Source organism: Vidua chalybeata, chromosome 6 (assembly GCF_026979565.1).
Source record: "Vidua chalybeata isolate OUT-0048 chromosome 6, bVidCha1 merged haplotype, whole genome shotgun sequence".
Lineage (NCBI taxonomy): Eukaryota > Metazoa > Chordata > Aves > Passeriformes > Viduidae > Vidua > Vidua chalybeata.
In genome coordinates, this window is record NC_071535.1 from 43,659,499 (window position 1) to 43,682,178 (window position 22,680).

General features: G+C 44.6%; 1 protein-coding gene across 1 annotated transcript in view; it reads right to left on the minus strand.

The window, feature by feature from the left end:
- LDLRAD3 (low density lipoprotein receptor class A domain containing 3) overlaps positions 1–3,125 on the minus strand; it is a 109,028-nt gene extending 105,903 nt beyond the window's left edge. The window contains exon 1 of the mRNA XM_053946230.1: positions 3,051–3,125. Coding sequence (XP_053802205.1) covers positions 3,051–3,084 — 34 coding nt within the window. The 5' untranslated portion in view covers positions 3,085–3,125. The remainder of the gene's footprint in view (positions 1–3,050) is intronic.
- Between the last annotated feature and the right edge of the window lie 19,555 nt (positions 3,126–22,680).

Below are 22,680 nucleotides of genomic sequence, written 5' to 3' on the forward strand. Positions count from 1 at the left end.
CACACGTGTGGCCCTTCATGTTTATGCTGTTTGTGGAATGGGTCCTGAAGCTAGGAATCTTTGACCAAAAGACTGGAGGGAATAAGACACAGAAGCCTCCCCTCAGTACAGAGCAAGCTGAGTATATTTTAAGAGGCATAACATCTACCTTATACACTTGACTAAGGTATCAGAAAGGCCCTAATATTGAACTGTGACACCTGGGGATGATACTTAGAAATCCCAGCTGTGCATTACATTTTGATTTGCCAGTCAGTTGAAGACTAACATTTTAAAACCTTCTTCAGTTAAAACAGAAAGGTCTGTAGTTGTCAGAAAAAAACAGTGTCCCTTTTTCGCTCACTTTGTAATCATACTTCTAAAAGCAGTTAACTTACCTGAATGTTTGTGACTCCTGCCATCGTTTCTCTTCTTAATGGATGATATACAGGTTGAAGAAAAAAATACATAAATCTATGTTCAAAACATGTTCAGTAGATTTAGGTTTCTTTAAATTAAAAAAAAATTGTCTTGAATACATAGTACAGTGGCAGTTAGGATTACAGAACTAATTTTTCTGTTACAGATTGTTTACATTTTATTGGTTTTTCAGCTGTAGTGTACTTGCAATTCTCTGAAACAATCCTTTCCAAAACTCACTGCAACTGTGTGTAGATCAGCTTGCATTACTTCATACACGCAGTAGAAGATAAACATAGATGTCTGTTTTCTACCTAACAGACCACCTTCTATATTAACTTAACCTGATAGTGTTGTTTCAGTCTGAGCTGGAAACAGGAATCCTTGCAGGACCTAACCTACATCCAGGAACTCCTGGGCTGACACCGAGACAAAGTAAAGTGCTGGAAACTGGGTCACACTATGTCATGTACAGGGCAGCAAGAGGGGATTGGAGCCTGACCTGCTTATACTGGCAAGAGCACGAGAGATGAACGAAACTGGGTGCATGGTGTGCAAGCTGCCCAAGAGCTTGATGAGACTTGAAATGAGATGGGGACTAGAAGAAGAAAGGAAGGTAACCAGGAAGCTCCTGTGCAGGGAACAGAGGCTGAAATTTCAGATCCATAGTCTCTTTCTAATCAATTACCAGTTAGCTACCAACTGAAATTAACAAGCCTGGTGTAAGTTCAAACTCGGGTATCATAACAAAGTAAAACCTTTCCCATGCAGATAGGCTCTTTCAGGATGAAAAGGACTATTTGATACAACTACAATATTATTAATAAAGACAAAAATAAAATATCAACTTTGCCTTGCAAATTTTCACTGCCAATTCAAGTCCACAGTTACTTCTGTACACTAGCAGAACAACTGTTTAGACAGGGACACTATACACTGTTTATCTTCTTTTAACTGAAATTTATCCCTAGGGTTTCAAGGTTTCCCATCTGTACCCAAAAAAGATTAAATAGGAAAATAAGTATTTATATTTTATATCAGGAGTTACCAGAAGTAAAATTCCAAAAAGAGTGAAGGCCAGGCAGAAACAAGCTTATGCTCCCTGTGGGAAGCTTGCAGGGATGCCAAAATATACAGAGGAAGCAACATCTAAAAAACAAATCCCTGAAGACCCCCTACTTTATTTTTCAAAAGAAAAACAGAACACATGAAAAAAGAAATTTCAGAAATTTCTTTGAATCTGCCCCAAAGTAAGCCAGAGTATCTGGTTAAGTAACTGCAAGAATGTTGTGCAAGAGTGGCAGCCAGCAGTCAAAAAGCTGAAGTACCAACTTCCACACAAGAAACAGGTCTTTGTCACTGCCCCCAAGCCAAGGTGGCTGGGAAACCTTCAGATGTAAAGATCAGTATCTTGTAGATGGGAACCCTCCGTGTTAATCCAAGGGTGGTACTACAAGCAAATATATTCCAACACATGGAAACATATAACTTGCTGTGAATAATTAGATGAAATTTTGGCAGTAGTAGAATGGAAATTAATAAGGAAGAAGCCACACAATCCAGGTAAACAAACTGGAGCTTTGTCTGAAGCATCCCAAAAATGGAATGGTGGAAATTGTTTTGCAAAGATACCTAAACCTCCAAAAACTTAATGTCACAGTCAAAGTTTGCAGTTGTCTAATCCCAAACCAGTGCAAGTCCTGTAACTCCACTCTTCGCCTCCTTCCTACCCCTCTACACCAGACTCGAACTTTTACCATAGAAGCCGTGAAACTTACGAGTTCTTCATGACAACAAATACTCTTAAAAGACAAGAAAAGAAAATAATTTGAGCTTGATAATCTGAGTTTTACACACTGTGTCACCACTTCATCGCCAAGGCGTGACTCGGAAACAGACCAAGCAGCATGCAGCCAGGCTACTTACACTGTCTGGAAAAGAGCCCGCTAAGATCATGTTGCAGAAATAATTCACACCTGCAGCAAAGCTGCACAAAACATTATCAACTCGCCAATTCTGGCAGGCATATGCCGACCGTGATGGGGAGAAAGAGTTTCTATACAGACGAATATGAACAAGAAGTATGAAATCCCCTTTCCGCACCCCAAGTAAAGTGAGCAGGACCCGAGCGCTTCACTTGGCCGTATCCTGCCGCGGGCCCACCGGCGCAGGGTCGCCCGCACCCGCCACGGCCTCCCTCGCCCCGAGGCGGCCTCGCAAAGGAGAAGGGGGCCCGCCCCGGCATGTACCACCGGAGCCGCGGCCCCTTCGGCCCGGCGGCGACTTCGACGCCCGGTTCGGCCCAAGGGCGCCCGACCCCAAAAGCCAGCCCGGCCCCGCCGCCCGTTCCATGTGCCTCGCCCCACGCCAGCCCAGCTCACCCCCGCTGGGGCCGGGACCACCCCGAGCACGCCCCGAGGGGCGGAGGGGCCAAAAGGCACACGCCGCATCCCGGCCTGGCCCGCCCGGGGAGGGGAGGGGAGAGCGGCGAGAGCAGCCCGGGATGGGGCGGCCGGCGGCGCCCCCGGCCCGCCACGAGCCGCCCAGGGAGGCGGGGGTGGCGAGGAGGCCCCGGCGCCCTCCCCCGCCGAGCGGAGCCGCCCCCTCGCTCCCGGGCAGCGCTCCGGGGCACCGCCCCCGCCCGCACTCACCCAGCGAGCCCAGCAGTAGCCACAGCAGCCACATGGCCCCGCGCCGGCCGCCCCACAAACTTCGGGGCTGCTCCGCCAGTCCGACCCGACGGAGCCTGCGGCGGGGAGCGGCGGTGCGGGGGCCGGCCCGGGGGAGGGCCCGGGGGTGGTGCCGCCGCCGCCCCGCCCCGCTGGGCGGTCGTGCCCACCCGCGGCTGCCGCCGCCCCGGCCCGCACGGCTGAAGGGGCGCTTCGTCTTCCTTACCGCTGCTACTCGTCAGACACCTCCGGCCAGTTTTGATGGCCGGGTTGCGGTGGCATTAGCGTGTCTTACAATAAACTCTCCGCTTGCCGTACAGCGGCGGACAGGAGCCCTTTAGGAACACCTGGAAGAGTTTGGGTCAGAGCTGTACCCCTGCGGACATGCAGGGGCATAAATGTTCTCTCAACACCTTCTGCAGCAACAAAGGGATATATTGCTTTCAAAAAGCCTCCCTTTACATCCTCTGATGCATGCTCCTCTAAACTTCATTCCCTAACTAGAAGACGAGGTATTTCCATAGCCAGTCAGAGTCACATTGGAAAGGACTTCTAACATCATCAGCAAGTCCAATTTATGACCAGACACCACCTTGTCAACTAGACCTTGGCACTGAGTGCCATGTACAGTCTTTTCTTAAACACTTCCAGGGACAGTGACTCCACCACCTCCCCGAACAGTTCATTCCAATACCTAATCACCCTTTCTGTGAAGAAATTCCTCCTGCTATCCAACCTAAACCTCACCTGGCTCAGTTGAAGACTACGTCCTCTCAACCTGTTACTGGCTGCCTAGGAGAAGAGGCCAACTGGCTACAGCCTCCTTTCAGGTCTTTGTAGAGAGCAATAAGATCGCCCCTGAGTCTCCTTTTCTCCAGGATAAACAATCCCAGCTGCCTCAGCTGCTCCTCACAGGACTTGTGCTCCAGACCCTTTCCTGTTGCCCTTCTCTGGACACACTCCAGCACCTCAATGTCCTTCCTGAACTGAGAGGGCCAGAACTGAACACAGTACTCAAAGTTTGGCCTCACCAGTGCCCAGTACATGGGGAAATGCCAAGTACAAAGGGAAATCAGAGCCAGCCTGTGGGGTTTACTATCCTAGTAAAGCTCTGAGACACAGCATTTGGGAAATTTATATTGCATTTTCAATCTAGGGGCCCAATCCTGTCCCTACTTGGCTTTAGTGGGATCAGGAGTGGGCCTTGTTTTAAGGAACAACATTTTTCAGTGTTTGATGACCAGGAAGAACGCCATGTTACTGTGCCCCATTCTGCCTTCATGGAAAAATCATGAATGCTTCATTAAGTGGTACCTTTTGGTTGTAAAGTATGTGTGTCAAGTACATAAGTAAATCTGCATATGTATAGAATAAAGTTTAACTCTCTAAAAAGCTTCCAGCATGCATTTAGGAGCTGAAGAGGAAGGCTTAGTGCCGAAGGTATTTTAGCTAAGAATTAAAGCTAGTTTATAACAGTAAAAAGTTGCCAAATGATTTCTAAAACTGTGCTCAGCTAATCTGTGCAAGAATAATATTTAAGCAGAATTCTTACAATTCATGTTTAACATACTCAGAGGAGCTTGTGGAGATTTACTGATAAGGATTTCACAGCATTTGGAAAGATGAATTTATTTTTTTATTTAAAATAAGGCTTTTATTTGAATACTTAGATGTAGCTTCTGTTAGTTTTTCAGTGGTATTTTAACCACTCACAGCTAATTCCCTCATAGAAGTCAGCTTGGGAACTAGTTTCCAGAAGGAGGTCTGAGAAGGAGGAGTGATTTCTGACTCCTGAGGGATGTGGCTGTGGGAATTTCCTCTGCCTGTCAGGACACAGATCTCCAGCTGCTTCCTTTCCTTGCTGGGGTCCGAGTGTGATAGCCCAGTGTGACCATCTCAGCACCTGGTGAGCTCCAGCCAACTCACCCTGACTATATGCAGCAATTGGGGTTCAGAGGCAAAGCAAGGGGGATGGGAGCCTCCTCAGCAGTTCCCAAAAAGCAGGATCTTCTAGTTTTATGAGAGATTAAGTGGGAAGCTCTTTGTCTGTAAAAGCATTTTGTACATCTCAGTTTCTTAACCAGCACAGAATAAAAGGTCCAGTGTGATTCCTCGTTACCTTTTGGATGTTGGGCTATGTGATTAAAAGTGTAATGCCTGTTAACACAAAGATGCAGGGAGAACAAAGACAGGCAGAGAAACCTCAGTAACTTCATCAGGGAAAATGGACCAGGCAACACTGGCTGCTCCCAAGAACATCAGAGAAAACTGATTAAACCTTGGTAGCTGGTGTGAAGTCTGCCAAGAAACTGTCTCCAAGATGCCTTGCAAACTAAAGGTGATTATTGCCTATGGTATAGGACACATGAAGGGATGCAATGGGAACAGCATTTTGGGAACTTGCAAGATTTACTGTGCAATGTTTAGGGCAAAGAACACAGGAAGGGAGAAGGAAATCTATGAGGTGGATCGAAGAGGAAAAAATGTGGGAAAATAAAGGAAAAAGGGATGAAAGGGGCTGGCCATATCTAGCTGAGCCCTGTGTTTGATCACCACAGCCTATCCTATATTCTAATTAAATCCTGTTTCTAGCTATCTTACATGTAGGTGCACTATCACTTCTGAGGGGATATGGTGTCTATGTCACCTGAAGGCCTGGAAGTTTAACTCCTGCATCTGGTTAAATGTCTATTTTAGAAGTAGAGTGCCTGTCTTTGCTCCAATCAAAAAAAAAAATCACATTGTGAAAGCTGCCTTTTAAGTGTATATGTGGGAATCTTTTTCTAAATATTTTCACAAAATATTTGGTGCTATCTCACACTGATGCCTTTGTATACAGGGCAGAGGAAATGTAACCAGAAGCAGGCAAGTAATTAAAAACACAAGGTGGGAGGCAATGGAGTGGCCAGGATCCTAAAAACTTCATAGGAAAATAAGCTCTAAGCTAAAACCGAATTTTCTGAGTGCCAGATCTTAAATTAATTCTTTTGGAATTGAACCCTGAGGTTCTAAATCAGTCTTTTAAAGTGGTCTTGACCACAAAATTACTTTGTGATAAGGTAAGAAGTGAAGGAAGGAACACATCTCTTCGAAGCTCTCCTGAAATACAAGGCAACAAGATGTCAGAAGAAGATAACCTACATGGTGTTTGCAGTTCCTAACTGGGAACATGGCTGGTATTTGAAAAACTGTGAATTAAGTAATTCTATGTTTGCTAACAAGGGTAAATTGAATGGGGTTTTTTACATTAAAATGTGTGTTTAAAACATTTTATTTTTAAATGATAATTTGAAATTTGGAGTTTGTCCAATATTCAGTCTTTTCAATGGCTAATGTTCCTCAAGCTGTCAACGGATAAAGTCCTCTTAAGCACTTCTAGGGTTCATCTGGCTTTTTAAATGTCTGCTTCAGGATGAGCTAAATGCCCAGAAATGCCTAGTTCTCTCAATTAAATATGAAAGAAGCCCACAATATCTGGCTCCAGTGGAAACAACTGCACTGGAAATGTCTGGAGCTTATACAGATCCAGAGCCAAGACCCTGTGAGCTGCAGCCCTCCTGGGGCAAGGGGGAGTGCTTAAACTGGGGCTCCGGTCCCTTCTCCCACCCCCGAGGTACAATCATCAGTAGTGAGTACAGAAAGAAGTTTGCACCCTTTGGAAGCACAGGTGTCTCAGCAGAAATTTGTGACCCACACAGGAAATTGTCCTGGTTTCTCTAATTTTCTGAAGGATGAAAAACTCACTGGTTATTGCAAGAACCCCTTAATGAAATATAATTTTGGGTCCATTCCCTTTTTGGGAAAAAGGAAAACTTCAGTATCTGCAGCATTCTCAGTGTGGTGGTTCTAGCAGCCCTGATTTGAGGAAAGTGCATCTTCCATTTCCTTGCCACAGCTTCTGAACACTTGGATGCTTCCTAACGGAGAAATGTAATGGCTAAATCATGTTTAATATAAAAGATCACAGCACAGACTTGTATGACCCAAGGTCTGATGCAGGGGCCAGAAACACTGCATCTCTATTTCCTAGAGAGGAATCTTTAGAGGAAGAGAAGCAGCAACTGAATGAATGTGTCCCACCAGCTCAGTCATCTCAGCTTTACTGCACACAGCGTAGACACAGGTATGGTATGGATTTAGACATTTGTTGTGGTTTGACCTCAGCCAGCAGCTCAGCCCCATGCAGCCACTCACTCACTCACTCACTCACTCTCCCTTGGTGGGTGGGGGAGAGAATCAGAAGGGTAAAAGTGAGAAAATTTCTGTGTTGAGATAAAGTTCTGTATGTGAAGCAAAAGCCATGCACACAAACAAAGCAAAACAAGGAATTAATTTACCACTTTCCATGGGCAGCTGTTCAGCTATCCCCAGGAAAGCAGGGCTCTGTCACGCAAAACAGTGACTTGGGAAGACAAACACCATCACCCTTCCTTCTGCTTCCCCAGCTTTATATGCTAAGCGTGAGGTCCTGTGGTCTGGAACATCCCTGTGGTCAGCTGGGGTCAGCTGTTCCAGATGTGTCCCCTCAAGGCTTCTTGTGCCCCCCCCAGACTCCTCACTGGCGGGGTGCATGAGGAGCAGAAAAGGCATGGGCTCCCTGTAAACACTGCTCATCAGCAAGGAAAACATCCCTGTGTTGTCAACACTGTTTCCACCACAAATCCAAGCATAGCCCCATGCCAGCTACTCTGAAGAAAATTAACTCTGTCCCAGCCAAACCCAGGGCAATAAGGGATATGATTCTGTGATATTTTTATTACTGACTCTTTCTTTGTGACCAGTGCAGGGTGTTGGATGGGAATAAGACCCCAAGTTGTAATGGGGATTTGCTCTTACTTTACACAAGAGACCAATGGCATATTGAAACACTCACTTTGATAGTTTGCCTTGTCTGCAGGGAGTGCTCAGTAAAAGCTTTCTGCTACGTCTGGATCGACATAACTGGGATTGTTGGTCCCACATGAATTGAGCCAGGAAGTACTGCAGTACAGAGATGGTGCAGATAGGAAAACAAATGTCAGTGACAGACAAGATCTAATTTCAGCATTAGGCTAACAATGTGACTGATGCTGAGCCAGTAGGAAATTATTATGGCCAGATTAGATTATGCATGCAATGTCAGAAGGGCCCTTCTCTACCCCTGCATGCATCCCTGCCCTCCCCCACAACTCTACAGCAAGCAGTCAACCCCTTGCCTCTCTTCCATCACACTCTTGTTAATACAGGTAGGTTAGAAACATGTATAAGCAATTACAAGCTCCATCATAATGTTCTATCACCCACCTTCCCTCACCCTCTCCTGAAATCTCATTAAAGAAAGGAAAAAAAAAAAAAAGAAAAAAGAAAACCTGTCTGTATGGAAATCCAAAGTGACCTCTCTTATGCATCCATTGGTATTTGCTTCACCTGCCAGAAGCACAAAAGACTTTGCAGGTCCAGAAGTTATTTGCAACATCAGCAGGGCCAAGAACAAAATTAATGACTTTGCCACAAATCAGAATGGGAATTTGAGCCCTAGCAACTCCAGTCTCACCTGAAACTCTCCAGCCAGCAATTCCCACTGGCACAGCATTGGCCAGCAGGACTCCCCCAGCAAAAAAAAAACCCTCTCTTCCTCTGTCCAACAAAAAGAGCAGGTTTGAGTTACAGTAAAGGATAGTTATGTTTATGAAATGTTGTTTCCAGCCTCACAGATGAGGAGAGAAGCCATCTTTTCTCATACTCCAGCCAGAATTACCAGAGCACTGTGAAAAGCCACACATCCACATGTGGTAACATGAAGCTCACATTACACAGGGGCATGGCAAGATACCCAGTAAAGGACTATTCAGCTGACCTCATGGGACAGTGGACAGACTTCATGGAAAGAGCCCCATGGAAACACCACAAAATCACTATCAGGGAAACTGTTTCTATCACGTAGGCTTACCATCAAACCTCAGCACAAAAGCTGGAAGAAATGTACCAGTCTAACAGGAGCTGTAGGAGAGGATGTAGCAGAATACAGGAGAGATCCCTGTTTCTCCACATGTGCCTGCATAACAACAAGGGTTGTGCAGAAAGGAAAGAAACTGTAGGGGAGAAGGTTTGGGTTTCCCCACTCAGCAGCACGTACTTAGATATCTGAGAACCTCCTTGCTTGGACCCAGGTAAACCTGAATCAGCTCTGCTGACCCAAGGGTCTCATAGGTGTGCATCAGACTTAAACTGAAGATAAAATAAAGTTTCAACTGGCTTGAAATTTGATATAAAACCAATGAAAATCTGGATCTGAAAACAAAATTACCCAAAGTCAAATAGGTTCATTTTTTAGAAGCTGTTGCTTGTGCCCATGCAATGCCTTCATTACTCTTTTTGTTACACTTACAGATTTGCATGAGTTGTTACACAAATCCTTAGCATGGGCTTGTCCTACACTTAGATGGCCAGAGGGGTGATTGATTTATTTGGTAGCTGCTGAGTGTTTATTTTGTGTATTGTTAGGAGCTCTTCAAGATTGACTAGAGCACTGTATAGGCATTCCTCTGGGTTAGCTTGTAAAAATTTAGTGATATACACAGGGAGTGCTTCCCTGAGCTTGCAGACATTAGCAGAAGTCAGGCCAAGCAGAACTGTTTGAAATGCTGGTGTCTGAAATAGCTGGGATAGCATGAAAGTGGGATTTGTCTTTATTAACCCTCTATTCAAAACTTTATTTTTGAGTGAATCAATTATTTCCAAGTTTGACATTTTTAATGGCTAAATTGTGACTCAGATTGAGATTTAGCAAGTCAGATTAAGCTGGCTTGAAACAAGCTGAGAGGTGTCATTTAAAAGATAACTGTTCATACTCTAATTTCTGCATGGAAAAAAAAAAGAAAGCTCCATCTTGGAAACACATTTGAGTACAAGTTTTGGTTCTATACAGTTCGCAAAGATTATAAAGCATCGAAAATGGAGAAGTAACGAAAAATTAATCAGGAAAATCCTATGGCAAGCAGAGTTGGAGACTCTAAAAGAGCAACACAAGTTGTATTTCTTTAAGACTGAGACAGAGCATAGCAATAGCATAAGCCTCTCATGGCAAATTTCCTGTCTTCATCACTAAGTCAGGAGGACACAATTTTTTTCTGTTCTATGCAGAGGAAGAAGGAGTTAATGAATTGATACCACATCAGGTCAGTTAAGATACTGTAAAGCAAATGGTAAATAAACAGTAAGCCAGGCAACACGAATGCTAAGAAACAGCTATTAACATCAGGCAATCTAACATCTCCAGGTCAAGACAACTTCTGTCTGGCATATTATTACAAATCTTGCATCAATCCTGTCCCAAATAGACGATAAATAGTTTAACCAATGTTTAGAGTCTGCCTGTTGCATCCCGGGTTTGGGTTTAGATTAGGGGTTCTAATCTATGTTAGTTAGCTGAGTCCTTGTGTTTCCCCCCCATGGTGGCTCGCTCCGGGCTGCCTGCCATTGGAGCCTCCCCCGTCACTCCTGTGACCACTCCCCTGTCCAGTCGTGGGAGTTCGGTGTCTGTCACCCCCATCCCGCAACCCCGTTCGCCCCGGGGCCCCGTGTCCGCCCCTGCTGTGTTCCGGTTGGTCACTGTCTCCACGTCATTGCCACGGCGCCCATCCCAATTGGGCAGGAGGACGTCTTCCCTCCCTGTCGCACCCCCTATATCATCCTGCTCCCCCCGGTCCCAGCCACCTTTTCCCTGGCGCGGGCGCTGGAAGCGCGGGTCGCAGTCTCCCCGCCGCAGCTCTCCGTGACCAATAAAACCTTCCCGCCTTCCTCGTGGGTGATTTGGACAATTCCTTCCCTCTTTGCCTCGGACCCTCGCGCAGGCGACAGAACCTGGCAAGCCCCGACCAGCGTGCCACCGCAGCGGCATGTGGGAGAGAAGCGGCAAGCCCAAGCTCCAGAGGGAGGCTGTGCTGAAAGGTGCCAGAGCTGCCTGGAGCCGGGAGAAACAACGCACCGTCGCATCTGCCCTATTGTTCTGAAGCAGGAGATAGAGTTCCCAGTTCATCTATGTCAGAATTGTATGGCCTAAATGCAATGCAAAGACTCTTAAGGCGCTTAAGAGCTTCCAAGAAATCCTTTCAGGAAAGAGATACTCTTAAAAGACTGCAAAATGACATTTAAAATAATCTTTCTTGCAACATGTAGAATTCAAACAAACTTTTTGTCATTAACTCTTACCTCCTCCAGCTCTCTTTTGGCAGTGATATTGGGGAATTCTTCATGGCATCTGCGATTCCTATTTAACAGTGAGTCTTCATGAGTATCATTGTAGGGAATCACTGAGAAATGCAAGAGCAGGCACCTGGGGAAAAAAAAAGGGGGGGGAGTATTAAAAACAGACGATAAATCTTTGAATTTAATCTGCATTCAGAAGAGAGAATGGGGATTTATATCAAGAATGGAAAAATAATTTCACTGTAAAACTAGCCCAGAAAGTCTTTGCCTTGGTGGCGTACTGGTGTGCTGTTACCCATTTCCAGTGTGAGTTGTGTGAGCTGACCAAGAGGATATCCTGTTCCATCCATGTTCCCTTTTGGGATACAGCAGTGTTTCATTGTGGTTGTTTCTCTGCTGCTCTTTACCTGTTTGGATGACAGTTTCCCAGGGTGCTGCCCCTGTGCTCAGCCCAAGGAAGACACCACCCATGACTGCGATCTCTGTACAAGGCTGCTATAAAAACATTCTTGCAAGTGTGGTGCAGCACCTGGCTATTTGCCTTAGGTGATGAGACAACCTTCCTGTTTTGGGGGAGGCAGGCAGCTGCCTTCCTGCTGCACTGAGGCAGTGTTCAGCTTGAGGTCTCAGGTGGCCAAAGCCTACCAGCATGGCAGAGACCAGTCCTTCACTAGGGGAAGAAAAGGACCATGGGGCACAGGCTCTGGGAAGCCCCCACGCTCTGGTTTTTCTAGCCAGGGCTAAGTACCTGTCAAGGCTTCTTCCCCTACAGCCTTTCCAAAAGAGAAGCTTAGACTGGTGCCTGGTGTTAGCTTGCCAGGGATTCATGCCCCACTGAGGGACCATCAGATGGGACTGGATTTTACAGATTAGAGGCTCCATCCTTGTCTTCCAGGCCACCCCATCCATGCTGTGGTTGGCAGTGCATAGCAGCCTGGCACACATCAGCTGGACGCCCTACTGTGCTTATACATTACGAGTGCCATAATGTGGGGTGCCTGCTGCCAAGCAAAACAGCCTTGTGGCCTGCTGCCTGCTCCCTGCACTACCACAGCCCACTAATAACGTGTCATGGGAGCAATGAAGTGACCCTGGCCATGCTTGGGCCATCTGAGGCTTTATCTTTTGAGGCAACATTCACTGGGAGAGGGGAAGGGTGCAAGGAGGGAAAGCAAGGGCTGGGGTGGCCCCCCCAAAGTCCTGCTGGGCCCATGGCAGTGTCATCCCAGGCAGTGGGCAGGGAGGAGAAGCTGGCAGCAGGCATGAGACCTGCCTGCACTTTGTCTCAGAGGACTTAATACCCTTAGTCCCCTTCTCCACCTGATGTGTCTACATACCAAGCACTGCCAGTTCTCCTCTAACAGGCATTATATTATTATAGGCATTTATTCAAAGCACCCAGGACCTAGACAATGTAATTAGAGAGCAGTTAAGGTCAGGCAAGTGATAAGTTAACAGTAGTCTCTGACTCAGCTTACATGCCTTGTTCATCTTTACTCAAAACCATTTCGTTTGTTGACAGTCGTATAATTTTCTGCTAGGTAATCCTGAACTTGTGAGTGTTTGGCCCTGAAATCTTTCACAAAATTACCAAAGTTGAAGAATGAGTTACTGTCTTCCCAGACAGCATTTCCCCTGGCCTGCCAGCATCAAGCTCTCCCTTGTGTGTTTAGTCATCTCCCATGATGTCCTGTGTCTGCATGCACATGGATTAGCAAAAATAAATGGCCATGGCAGGGAGGAAAATACTTTAATTGATTTCATTTCTCATCCATGGCAATTATTTTCTTTTCAACTTAGTGCTCCTCTTTGTATCTCCTTCCTTTTTCGCTATCAGCCTTTTCCAGTAAACAAGAGAGCTTGCAAGGTTAGCTGAGATTTTTATATTTTTTACTATATGAAGGGCACATCAGCACATTAACTTACTGGACATGTAGCATCTGTAGCTGCTCAGAACACTGCATCAACAGCACCAACAGCAGGCAACCCAGTATGCTCTTCAGCAAAGACACTGTCCTCCAATGCCCAGGGGAGACAATCCAAAACATTATGCAGAGGATCAGGATGACTGTAAAAGTTGTTTTGCCCTTAAAGTATGCAAGGCTTCACATAAGGGAAATGATCCTTTTGGAGCAGAAAGCCTACCCCCTAAATGCAGCTGAAGCCATTGAAAAACAACCTAATACAGGGTACTTGGATTATTACATGACTAATATTTTCAGTTTTAAACTATCTATCCAAAAACTACACCAAAAACATGTTAAAATATAGTTTGAATACCAAATATATTCCTAGAGCTGTGTTTGCTTTTTGTCTCTCTCCCATTGCACTATCCCACTTTTCTCTCATCTGCTAAGTTCATCATCTGCCTGTTGCATCAGATATGTACCAAACCCACCCCTGCTCTGCAGACACGCTTCTGGGAAACGAGATGGGCCCTGCAGAGATCTACAGGGAGCCACCATGGAAAAGTTGCCATGTCCTCACTGAACTGCATGTGCTTGGAGAGGACAGCCATCCCTCCAGCCAGAACAGAGCAATCATAATCATGGGACTTCATGGGACTTCAAAGCTTTCACTGCTTTGTAAATCCTCAGCACAGCAGCTGACGGGTATTGTCATGGTGAGCAAAACTGATCAGTCTCATTTAATCATGTCACACTTCCTTTGTGCCACAAGTGTCAGGAAGCTGGTCAAAACAAGGTTAACGGGCTACAGTGCATCACAGGCCAGTAATCAGATTAAGCGGGCAGTTGCCCAGTTACTGGCCTGATTATATTCACCCCATGGTAGTGCTTTTAACTGTTTGTGATTGGGTTGCAGGTTGCCTATCTGGTATTAGAGGCAGGAAGGACAAGGCTAAGAACCCAGGGGAAATTAGTTCTTGCTAGAGATTAAATGAAGTTTCCACAAGGTGCAAAATAAAAACTGACAAGAAAGATATAGAAGTATTTGCATTTTCATACATAATCTACTACTCTTTTTTTTTGTATTGTGAGGGACCATTTGTATGGACACAATAACTTTTAAGCTATCATTATACACACGTGTATTTACCTCAGTACAACCCATCAAGCAATCTATTAAAAACTGAGAAAAATGCACAGGGCCTTTTCCTACTGTTTTATAGGTCATGAAAAAACAGAACCTTTCCTTTGACACCTGCTTGATTATTCAATTTGGGATGCATTTTTCTTAGCTGTCAGATTTCATTGCTACATCATCAGCTCAATGGGGACAGATCACAAACTGTATGGTGTCAGTGCAGCTCTAGGTCATGTTACAAATCCGTGGGGTCCTGCAGACTAAGTATGCAAAGAGAGTGATGTCATTTGAAAGGAGACACAGGTCAGTCATGCTAATGTCCCTGGCTGCCTGCATCAGCCTAAATGCTGGGCCTTGATGTAGAGCTGCTGTGGGAAATAACAATGTAATAAATTCAAAGATTTAAAAACCACTGTGTTTTATAGCCAGTGTGATAAATAAAGCTATAAAATCTCCTCCTTCCTCTTCCTTCAGTTTTTAGAGGGTAAGTCAGAGATTTTGCAGAAGAGGGCAAGCATGGGCAGGAGGGTCCTGGAATGGAGGTGCCTCCTGATGGCAGTCAGAACAGCTGCTGTGCTCTTCCCTTGCTGTTTTTTAGGCAGATAAAACAGAGAGGCACCGAATCAGAGCTGGCCACCCACCTCACACCATGAAGTACTTTCCCTTTGCCAAGATGTTAATTTAAGGGAGAGTAAAACTGTTCCCAAGTTTGCACCGAAATACATAATTAATGAAAATATAATTAAATTGGTTTATTATTTTGGGAGTCTGACCTTTTCTTCACTGAGATTCATGTTCTCTGCCTTGGCATGTGTTCCTGTGAAAAGTTAGACATCTGTTTCTCTTCTGTGACTCTGGTTTTACTGTCTGTAAAGTGTATTTGATCCTATTATGATATGAAACCTTACTATGCAATCAAAACAACTCAAAGATTCACAAACAAAGCCCTGATTTTTCTTCAAGTACAGCTTTGCCAACAGGTAGAGCTCCTCCTATTCAGGGTCTCTGCCTCAAGAAGTTAAAGTATTTAACACAAACAGGAAGAAGTATTCATCTATGCACTTTACTCAGCCAGTAGAACACAGACCCAGAGCAAAGAACAGAGCCAAGCTAAGAACGATGCTGAAATGATAGGAGATAACAGCACCATGGGGCTTGCACCCTGCACCCTGGCCAGCAAGAGGCAGGTTTGCATCTACCCTTGCCTTAAGTGAGGGCTATTTAACCAGTGAGGCAAAAAGCACTGCTGGAAATCATCTTAACAGCAGAAGAATCAAGGAAACTCCTGATCCCAGGCTTATCCAAAACAGCTGCAGCTGCTGGAGCATACGCTCCTGGGTGAAGTCAGGCCACAGGCACTTTACATTTCAAGGCTGTCAGCACAACTTTCGCTGTCACATCCCCTCAGATCTCCATCTGGCATACACCTGTGTCTTGCTCCTGGCTCTTGGTAGTGCAGATATCTGAATACAGGAGAAGCCTTTCCTTCAGCAGGTTCAGAGAGGGTGAAAAATTTATTTCTGCCCTGACTTCCCAGTCAGAGCACCCCTTAATCCATTTCAGGCAAAATGACCTGGATTAATTTAAAAAATGTAAAAGGTTAGTGTGAGTTATTCTGGTTGGTTTTGCCTGGAACAGGACCAGAAGTGCTCACAAAACCAGTTTGCCAGGTGAGCTGGTGAACAGTGGTGGCTATAGGCAGAGGAGGAGGTACTGGCACACCAGTTGAATTGACAACGGGATTTGTGGCCTTAGCCCTCCACCTGGCAGAAGAAAACTTGCTCCTTTCCCCTTTCTAATTCAGGACATAGGTTTTATCCTTGAGGGGATGGGGGAGGGGCCAGGTAAATCTGCACAGTGAAGGACAGTTTCAGTGCAATGGTTTCTTTAATGTGGAGTTGGAGCAAAAGGAAATACAGCTGAATGAGAGACACTCCCCAGAATTCCAGTGTTGTCTAGGGAGGGTGGTACAGGCCTGTGGGGACTGTCTGGGGAGAAAGCCGATAATGGGAAATCTTGCAAAATCCAAACTTAATCTCTTGCAATGTAGAGAACTAATCCTCATGCTTGACATTAATCTCTTCAATGGAGATATAACACCCTTATCTTCCATGTTGCTGACTGAGCCAGAAATAGGTCCTATGGTCTTTATAGACTGGATATAGAACTGCAGAAATCCTTACACTGACATTGTCTTTCTCTGGGTCTTTTTAAGATTTCAGAATGGACTGGGCTCCCTTTGGTGGCAGCCTGCTTTTGCTCTTTTTAAAGAAACATTCCCATGTGTAGTCCTGATACAGCCCCTTCTCTTGACATAAAAAGTATCTCTTGACCCAGCAAGGAAGAGGCCATTGGCAAGTAGGACTGTAACAGCCTGAGACTCACAGCATCCCACTGGATGATCTCCAGAGCTGGAGCTGGCTGGTAGTGGATATGGCTCTGGTTTCTTCCATAGTGTTCCATTTGGCGTCACCTGAAGGGTCCTCATAGTTTGGGTTTGCTGCCACAAAATCAGTAGCTGTGTGGCAAATGAGGGCAGCCAAATTAGCTTGAGACAAATTCTTCTTTCCTCACTGGAGCAGAGGCCAAATAGTTTGCCCTACATATAGCATTTGAGCCAAAATCCACTGAGTTTTCTGGTCTTCCAGACTACAGCTATAGGTTCCTCCTCCTCTACCTCTTTGTGACCCACCAGCCCTTCTGGAGATTTTTTTATTTCTCTTTTTTATTCCTGCTTCTTGATTTTGCTGTTCTTAGTTTTGTTTCTTTAAAGAGAAAGGCTCTAAGTGAATACAACAGATTGCACAAGCCCTTGTGCTATCCAGGGCCTTGAGGCAGGGATATTTAGATGCTCACCAGTATCTCTATAAACTGCAAGATAACAAATAGGTTTCTATGGAATCAGGAAATATTGAACTTCATGGTGTGAGATAAAACTCAGAGGATATAATCCTTCATTTACCAGCAGACATGTTGTGGCAGAGCAGTACAGACTTTCCAGTATTTAAAAGCAAAATGGTGAAACAAATCTGAATGTATGAGTCTTAATATGCATTAATTAGACTAGAATCAGACTTCATTGGAGTGCCAAAATTATAAACACAGTCAAAATCTTAAGTGTTTCTAGATAACTAGGATTTGTGAATAACAGAGAAACAGGCAGTAGCAAGGGAAGTAATTAAGTTCCTATATATCATATTGATTAAAACACAAGGACTGCCCTTCAAGGAGGAACTTCGCATCAGGAGGGAAATATATTGGCTGCTCTCCTAAGCTGCTTCTGGCTCTGCCAGAGGCAATTCAGGACATACGACTACATTGTCATAGATAAAAACAAACCTGTGTTTTCAGTCTCTCTACAGTAAAAATATAGCCCAGGAAGGATACATGTCTTAATTAACCCCTTGGGAACAGAAGACAAAAGCAAATAACAAACAGAATACTGCACACATGGAAAGCTTTTTGACAGTGAATCCATTGAAGTCAGGAAGAAAAAAAATTAAAAAAAGAAAAAAAAATCACCTCTGTCTGGCAACCTAGCAAAAGGTCACACAACACCAGAATCTTGTTAAGAGTCCAAGCTCAAAGACCCAAATGAGGCACTGTGTGGATTTCACCTACCTGCTGTTGCTCTTTTGTTGGCAAGGATTCCAGCTGTGCGTAGGTTGCTGCTTCACTACACAGGATGCAGGAGCAGGAGTGAATTATGACAAGCTGACACCACTATTTCCTTTGAGAAACAGATGCCCACATTTGACATCCCTTGAATCTCTTGCTTAAAAAATGAGAGCAAATGGGTCTATTTGAAGTTTGTACAAGCAGGTGCATGTTGCCCTTCGGCTATACACAAACACTCGGAAAGCACAATTAAAGCAAGAAGAAAACAAAACCAGTTTTTCCTTTGCAGCTCAAGAACAGGACACCTGTGCAGCAGGGAAAGAGCAGAGGGGGAGAAACAAAGAACAGTTTGTTCTGGGCTGACAGAGATGAAAGATGTTCTGCTTTTCCCCCAGCCACTTTTCATCAGTGTAAGAACCCTGATCAAATCCTAGCAGACTCCAAAATGGCAATAGTTTGTCCCAAGTGTTTCATGGAAACTGAATTTTCTTCTGAGATATCTTCTAGCTGATTTTCTACAGAACAGAAAGAAAAGCCCTCTTTTTGGTGAAAGAATTACTTGTCCTCATGGACATTCATCTGGTGGCAGTGCTACTCACATCACGTCAGGGCCTTACCTGCTGAAACCTGGGTAGCACTCAAGGGGCCAAGCAAGCTGCCAGGGAGGCTGCAGGAAAATCAGAAAGGTGATTTGCTCAAGTAAACCATTGGCAGGCTGATGCTCCAGCTCTTTTCTTCCCCCACCAGGGACAGCAGCAGTGCCTGCACAGGGAAGCCACCACAGTGAGTCTTCCTCACAGTAAGAGTTGAGTTTTACAGTGACTATCTGCCATGAGAGCAACTGTTTCCCAAGTAAGGTATAAAACAGGAACATTTTCTCCATTATATTGCTGCTGCAGACTATTAGGAAGATGCTTCCCTTTCTGCCCCAAAGCTCCACCTCCTTGGTACACCAAATAACTGTCTATATACATGTTGAGGAATCTTGTATCTGCTGGAAAGGAATCAAATCCTTTGAATCATACAACAGAAAAAAGAATTTTCTTGAAAGGAAAATTCTAATTCACGCAACTAGGAAGCAAACTGCAGCTCTGTGTTAGTTATCTTGAACTCCTTGGACAGTGGAGAGAACTGCCAGGGTCACCTCAGTAAACAGCACTAGCAGCCTGGGAGGGAGCGGCCTCGAAGTAGGTAGCAATTGCCTTGGGACTGCCTACAAGCTGAAGACTCTGCTGCCACTTAGTCCGGCTTCTCTGCATTACTGAAGCATCACTACAGCTAATTAACAGCAGACACAGTGGTGAGATGCTCTCTGCATATCAACATATGGTCACCACAAGCAATCCAGAGCCCTGAGCTCACTGACAGCGTTGTGAAGTAGGAGCAAGAGCCAGGATCGATGCCAATCTTGGTTTAACTCAATGTAGCAATGTACTTTCCGTCAAAGTTACCATGAGTTGTCTTCTCATCTAAACTTCATTCCTTTATCCTGCCACTGCATGAAGCACTTGTAGCCAACAGAGTCTCAGAATCTGGGCAATCCTCTCCTAGTGCAAATAACAGCAGCCTCTTTCGGTAAAGTGCTGTCAGCCCATCTCTTCAGCAAGCAATACTGGCAGGTGGGGTCTTAGCCTATCTGCACAGGAAATGAAATTGCACTCAATGTCTCTCCCTCAGCCCAGAAAAAGCCTGGAGGAATATCTTATGCCATCTGACTTGCCTTCATTAAATTTTCTCTCCTGCTTTGCACTGCACAGTCTGTAAGGTAGGTCGACCATGCAAGACTGAAGCTAGCAATAAATATGTCACATTGAACAAATAGGACATGCAAATTGGAAGGAGTAAGAAACCTCTGTGGCACTAGGACTGCTGAAGGGCCTCTGCAAGACTGTTCTTCATTGTGACAGCAAGAGCCTAGAAACTACACAAGCAGTACAACAGTGGATATACAGCATCTAAAATGCCATGTTTCTTAATTTCCTGAGAAATCTTAAATCCTTGAGCTCGAGCTCTCTCACACACAGAGGGCAGTTCTGATCACCTGAATGAGAAAAGAAACATTCTGTATAGACAGCTAATATAATTTTCAGTGGGGAAGTAGGTATTACCATAGCAAGCTGCTGTTAGGCCAGTAAGAATTTAACTGAGGATGTATGAATAACACTGTATGAATGTTGTATTCACACGGCTTATCTTTGCTTTTAGAAACATAGCTACTTTCTTTAGCTTAATAACTATGAGATGTCTCATTATATCCCCACACCAAACATTTTAAGTCAAACTGCAGCATGTATGCCAATTATGTTTTCAGGGCTTCAGCCCTCTTTTCCTGGCTTTTTTGTGGGTATCATCTTGACTTGTGCTGTCTCTCCTTCACCACCTAGGAGCAGTTCAGGGGTTGTACCTAGGCCAAGGCAGAAGTTATGTCAGCTGGTTGTGGTCAGGACCTTCTCTAAGCTCTCAGGAAGCAGAGACAGAAAGTTTCCCTTGGTTTCTTTTCCTGCTTCTCCAAACAACTCTGATCGTCCATCTTGTGAAATAGGCTTATCTAATAAAACTATCATATATAATAACAAGAAGCAACTCCAACTACTCTAAGTATTTCCTCAGCTGGTGTCACACCAAATAAATCCACCATCAACAGGTGATGCTTGCTGACTTAAAATGAACAAAGTTACTTTATTCAGCTACTTCCAAGGGAAAAAACCCAAAGATTTTAAGGAAGGCAAAGAGAAAGAAAGTATGTGTGGGCAAATGTTAAGTGTAACTGAAGTAAGGAGAAGCAGTCCTTATTGTTTCATAAAATTCACCATATGTTGTGTGGCTTCATTTCTCCAACCTTGTATGTGCTTATTTGATGGTTTGATCAACTGTTGACTCCATTTCATGCTGCTGCCAATTCACGACTTGGTTGATTTGATTTGAGCTGTATCCCTAACCAAGGATTGCATGTTCATTTTCAGTCACTTTAGTTATGAAGGGGGAAAAATGTAGTCTGCTTTAGAAGTAGTTGTGATTTGTGTGCACGCAGTTATTTCATTTGCAGTAAAGACTAACAAGAAAACACAATCCAGAGCCTTATAGCCAAGGCCCTGGAAGAGCCACCCACCCACTGACTACAGAGATGGGCAACTATAATGTTCTGCTTCTCCATCATTCACAAGCTGCTGGGACATTTACTGGCTACAAGGTAAGTTTCTTGAAGATTAGTACACTATTACTAGGAGTGTAAGGAAGGGACTTGATGGACCACCAAGGCCAGCTTCCTGCAACTACAGTTAAACATATTTTGTAATCCTCCCTTATACACTTCCCATGTAAACTTACTAATGTGTAGCTTTCAAAATTGCCAGTATTCTCTCTTGGGAGTTATGTACTGTTACCTATAATCCATAGAGTAAGAGAATTGCTTTTCTGTAAGTGCTTTAGAAAATTTACATTAATAGATGACACCTCAAGCTGTTGCTCAAATGTAGGCATTTTTCTTCAACAGCCTTGATGTCAGACAAAAACTAACTAGCATCAGTTGCACTTTTGCCCTTGCTCCCCATGATAGCCTGTGCCTATGGACAGAGACATCCATGGTCTGAGCAATGCTCACCATATGAGCACAGGTAGGGCTGCACTTCAACAGAGGGAGTAGAAGAAGTGTGTGATTGTGAATATCAGATTGCTACACGAGTCCATACATTTTAGTGTGATATGTGGACATGCTCCTACAAGGTGCTGAAAATGATAATGCACCCTCTGTTAATCTGGGCCATTCAACATTTGTGTGTTCAAACCTTGACTATGAAGAAGAAACCTTGACAGTTCTTTTTTTGTTTTCCAGAGAGCAAAGCAGGCTACAAAGCTTATGGAGAAATTATATATTTTCTTCTCTGTATCAAAATCAACTGCCATGTTGCAGATGTTACCAATGTAAAAAAATATTAGCTATTAATGAGTAATAGTTCCATCCTTAATGTGGTGCCCTTTTGCAAGAGCACAGAGCAGTGCAGTACTGATGTAAGATGGCAGAACAAAGTGACAGGGAAAAGCTGGTGAAGAAAAGCTGTATCTGGACAAGCTGCAATATATACCAAGGGAGCATTTACTCTCAAGATTTTTGTTTTCTGAATTTCAGATCAAGATGCAGAAAAGGCATGAAACACGACTGTCTTTCATTTGAGAGTGTATGTCTGTGCACACATGGCACACCTGGAAGTAGAGAACATGCAAATAAGAAATTCTCCCATGGTGCACAGAAGAGCAGGCAAGAAACAGAGGTACAGCGCCGGCAGCCCAGTGCTGTTGTGCTCTTTGCTCACCATCTGCTTTTGAACAAACGCAGGAGGCTGTAAGGGCTACATACCAAACAGACCACACACGACTCAGGGAACAGTGCACGAGGCATGGCCATGGTTACTCATGGTTACTTAGCTGTGGGGAGAAAGAAGTCAGGGGAAAGGCCTCTGCCTGGGAGGTGTTGACAGACAAAGATGAAGGAGCAAAGCAATGCAGAATGTGCTGTAGATTACACACACACATACAGGGGAAGAAAAAGAGGAAAAAGAGAGAAAAAGAAAGATATGACTATGGATGTGAAATGTTGGGAAAAGTTCCATCTAGGTTCACAAAGTGAAAATATATCTCATTTCACTTGCTGTCTCCTCTCTCCACATTTATTCACAGGACCTGTTTTAGCAGCAGTAGTGATATGGACCTGATACAGTCACACAGCCAGCTCACCTGAAATACCACTTGCCACCAAAGGGGAGCT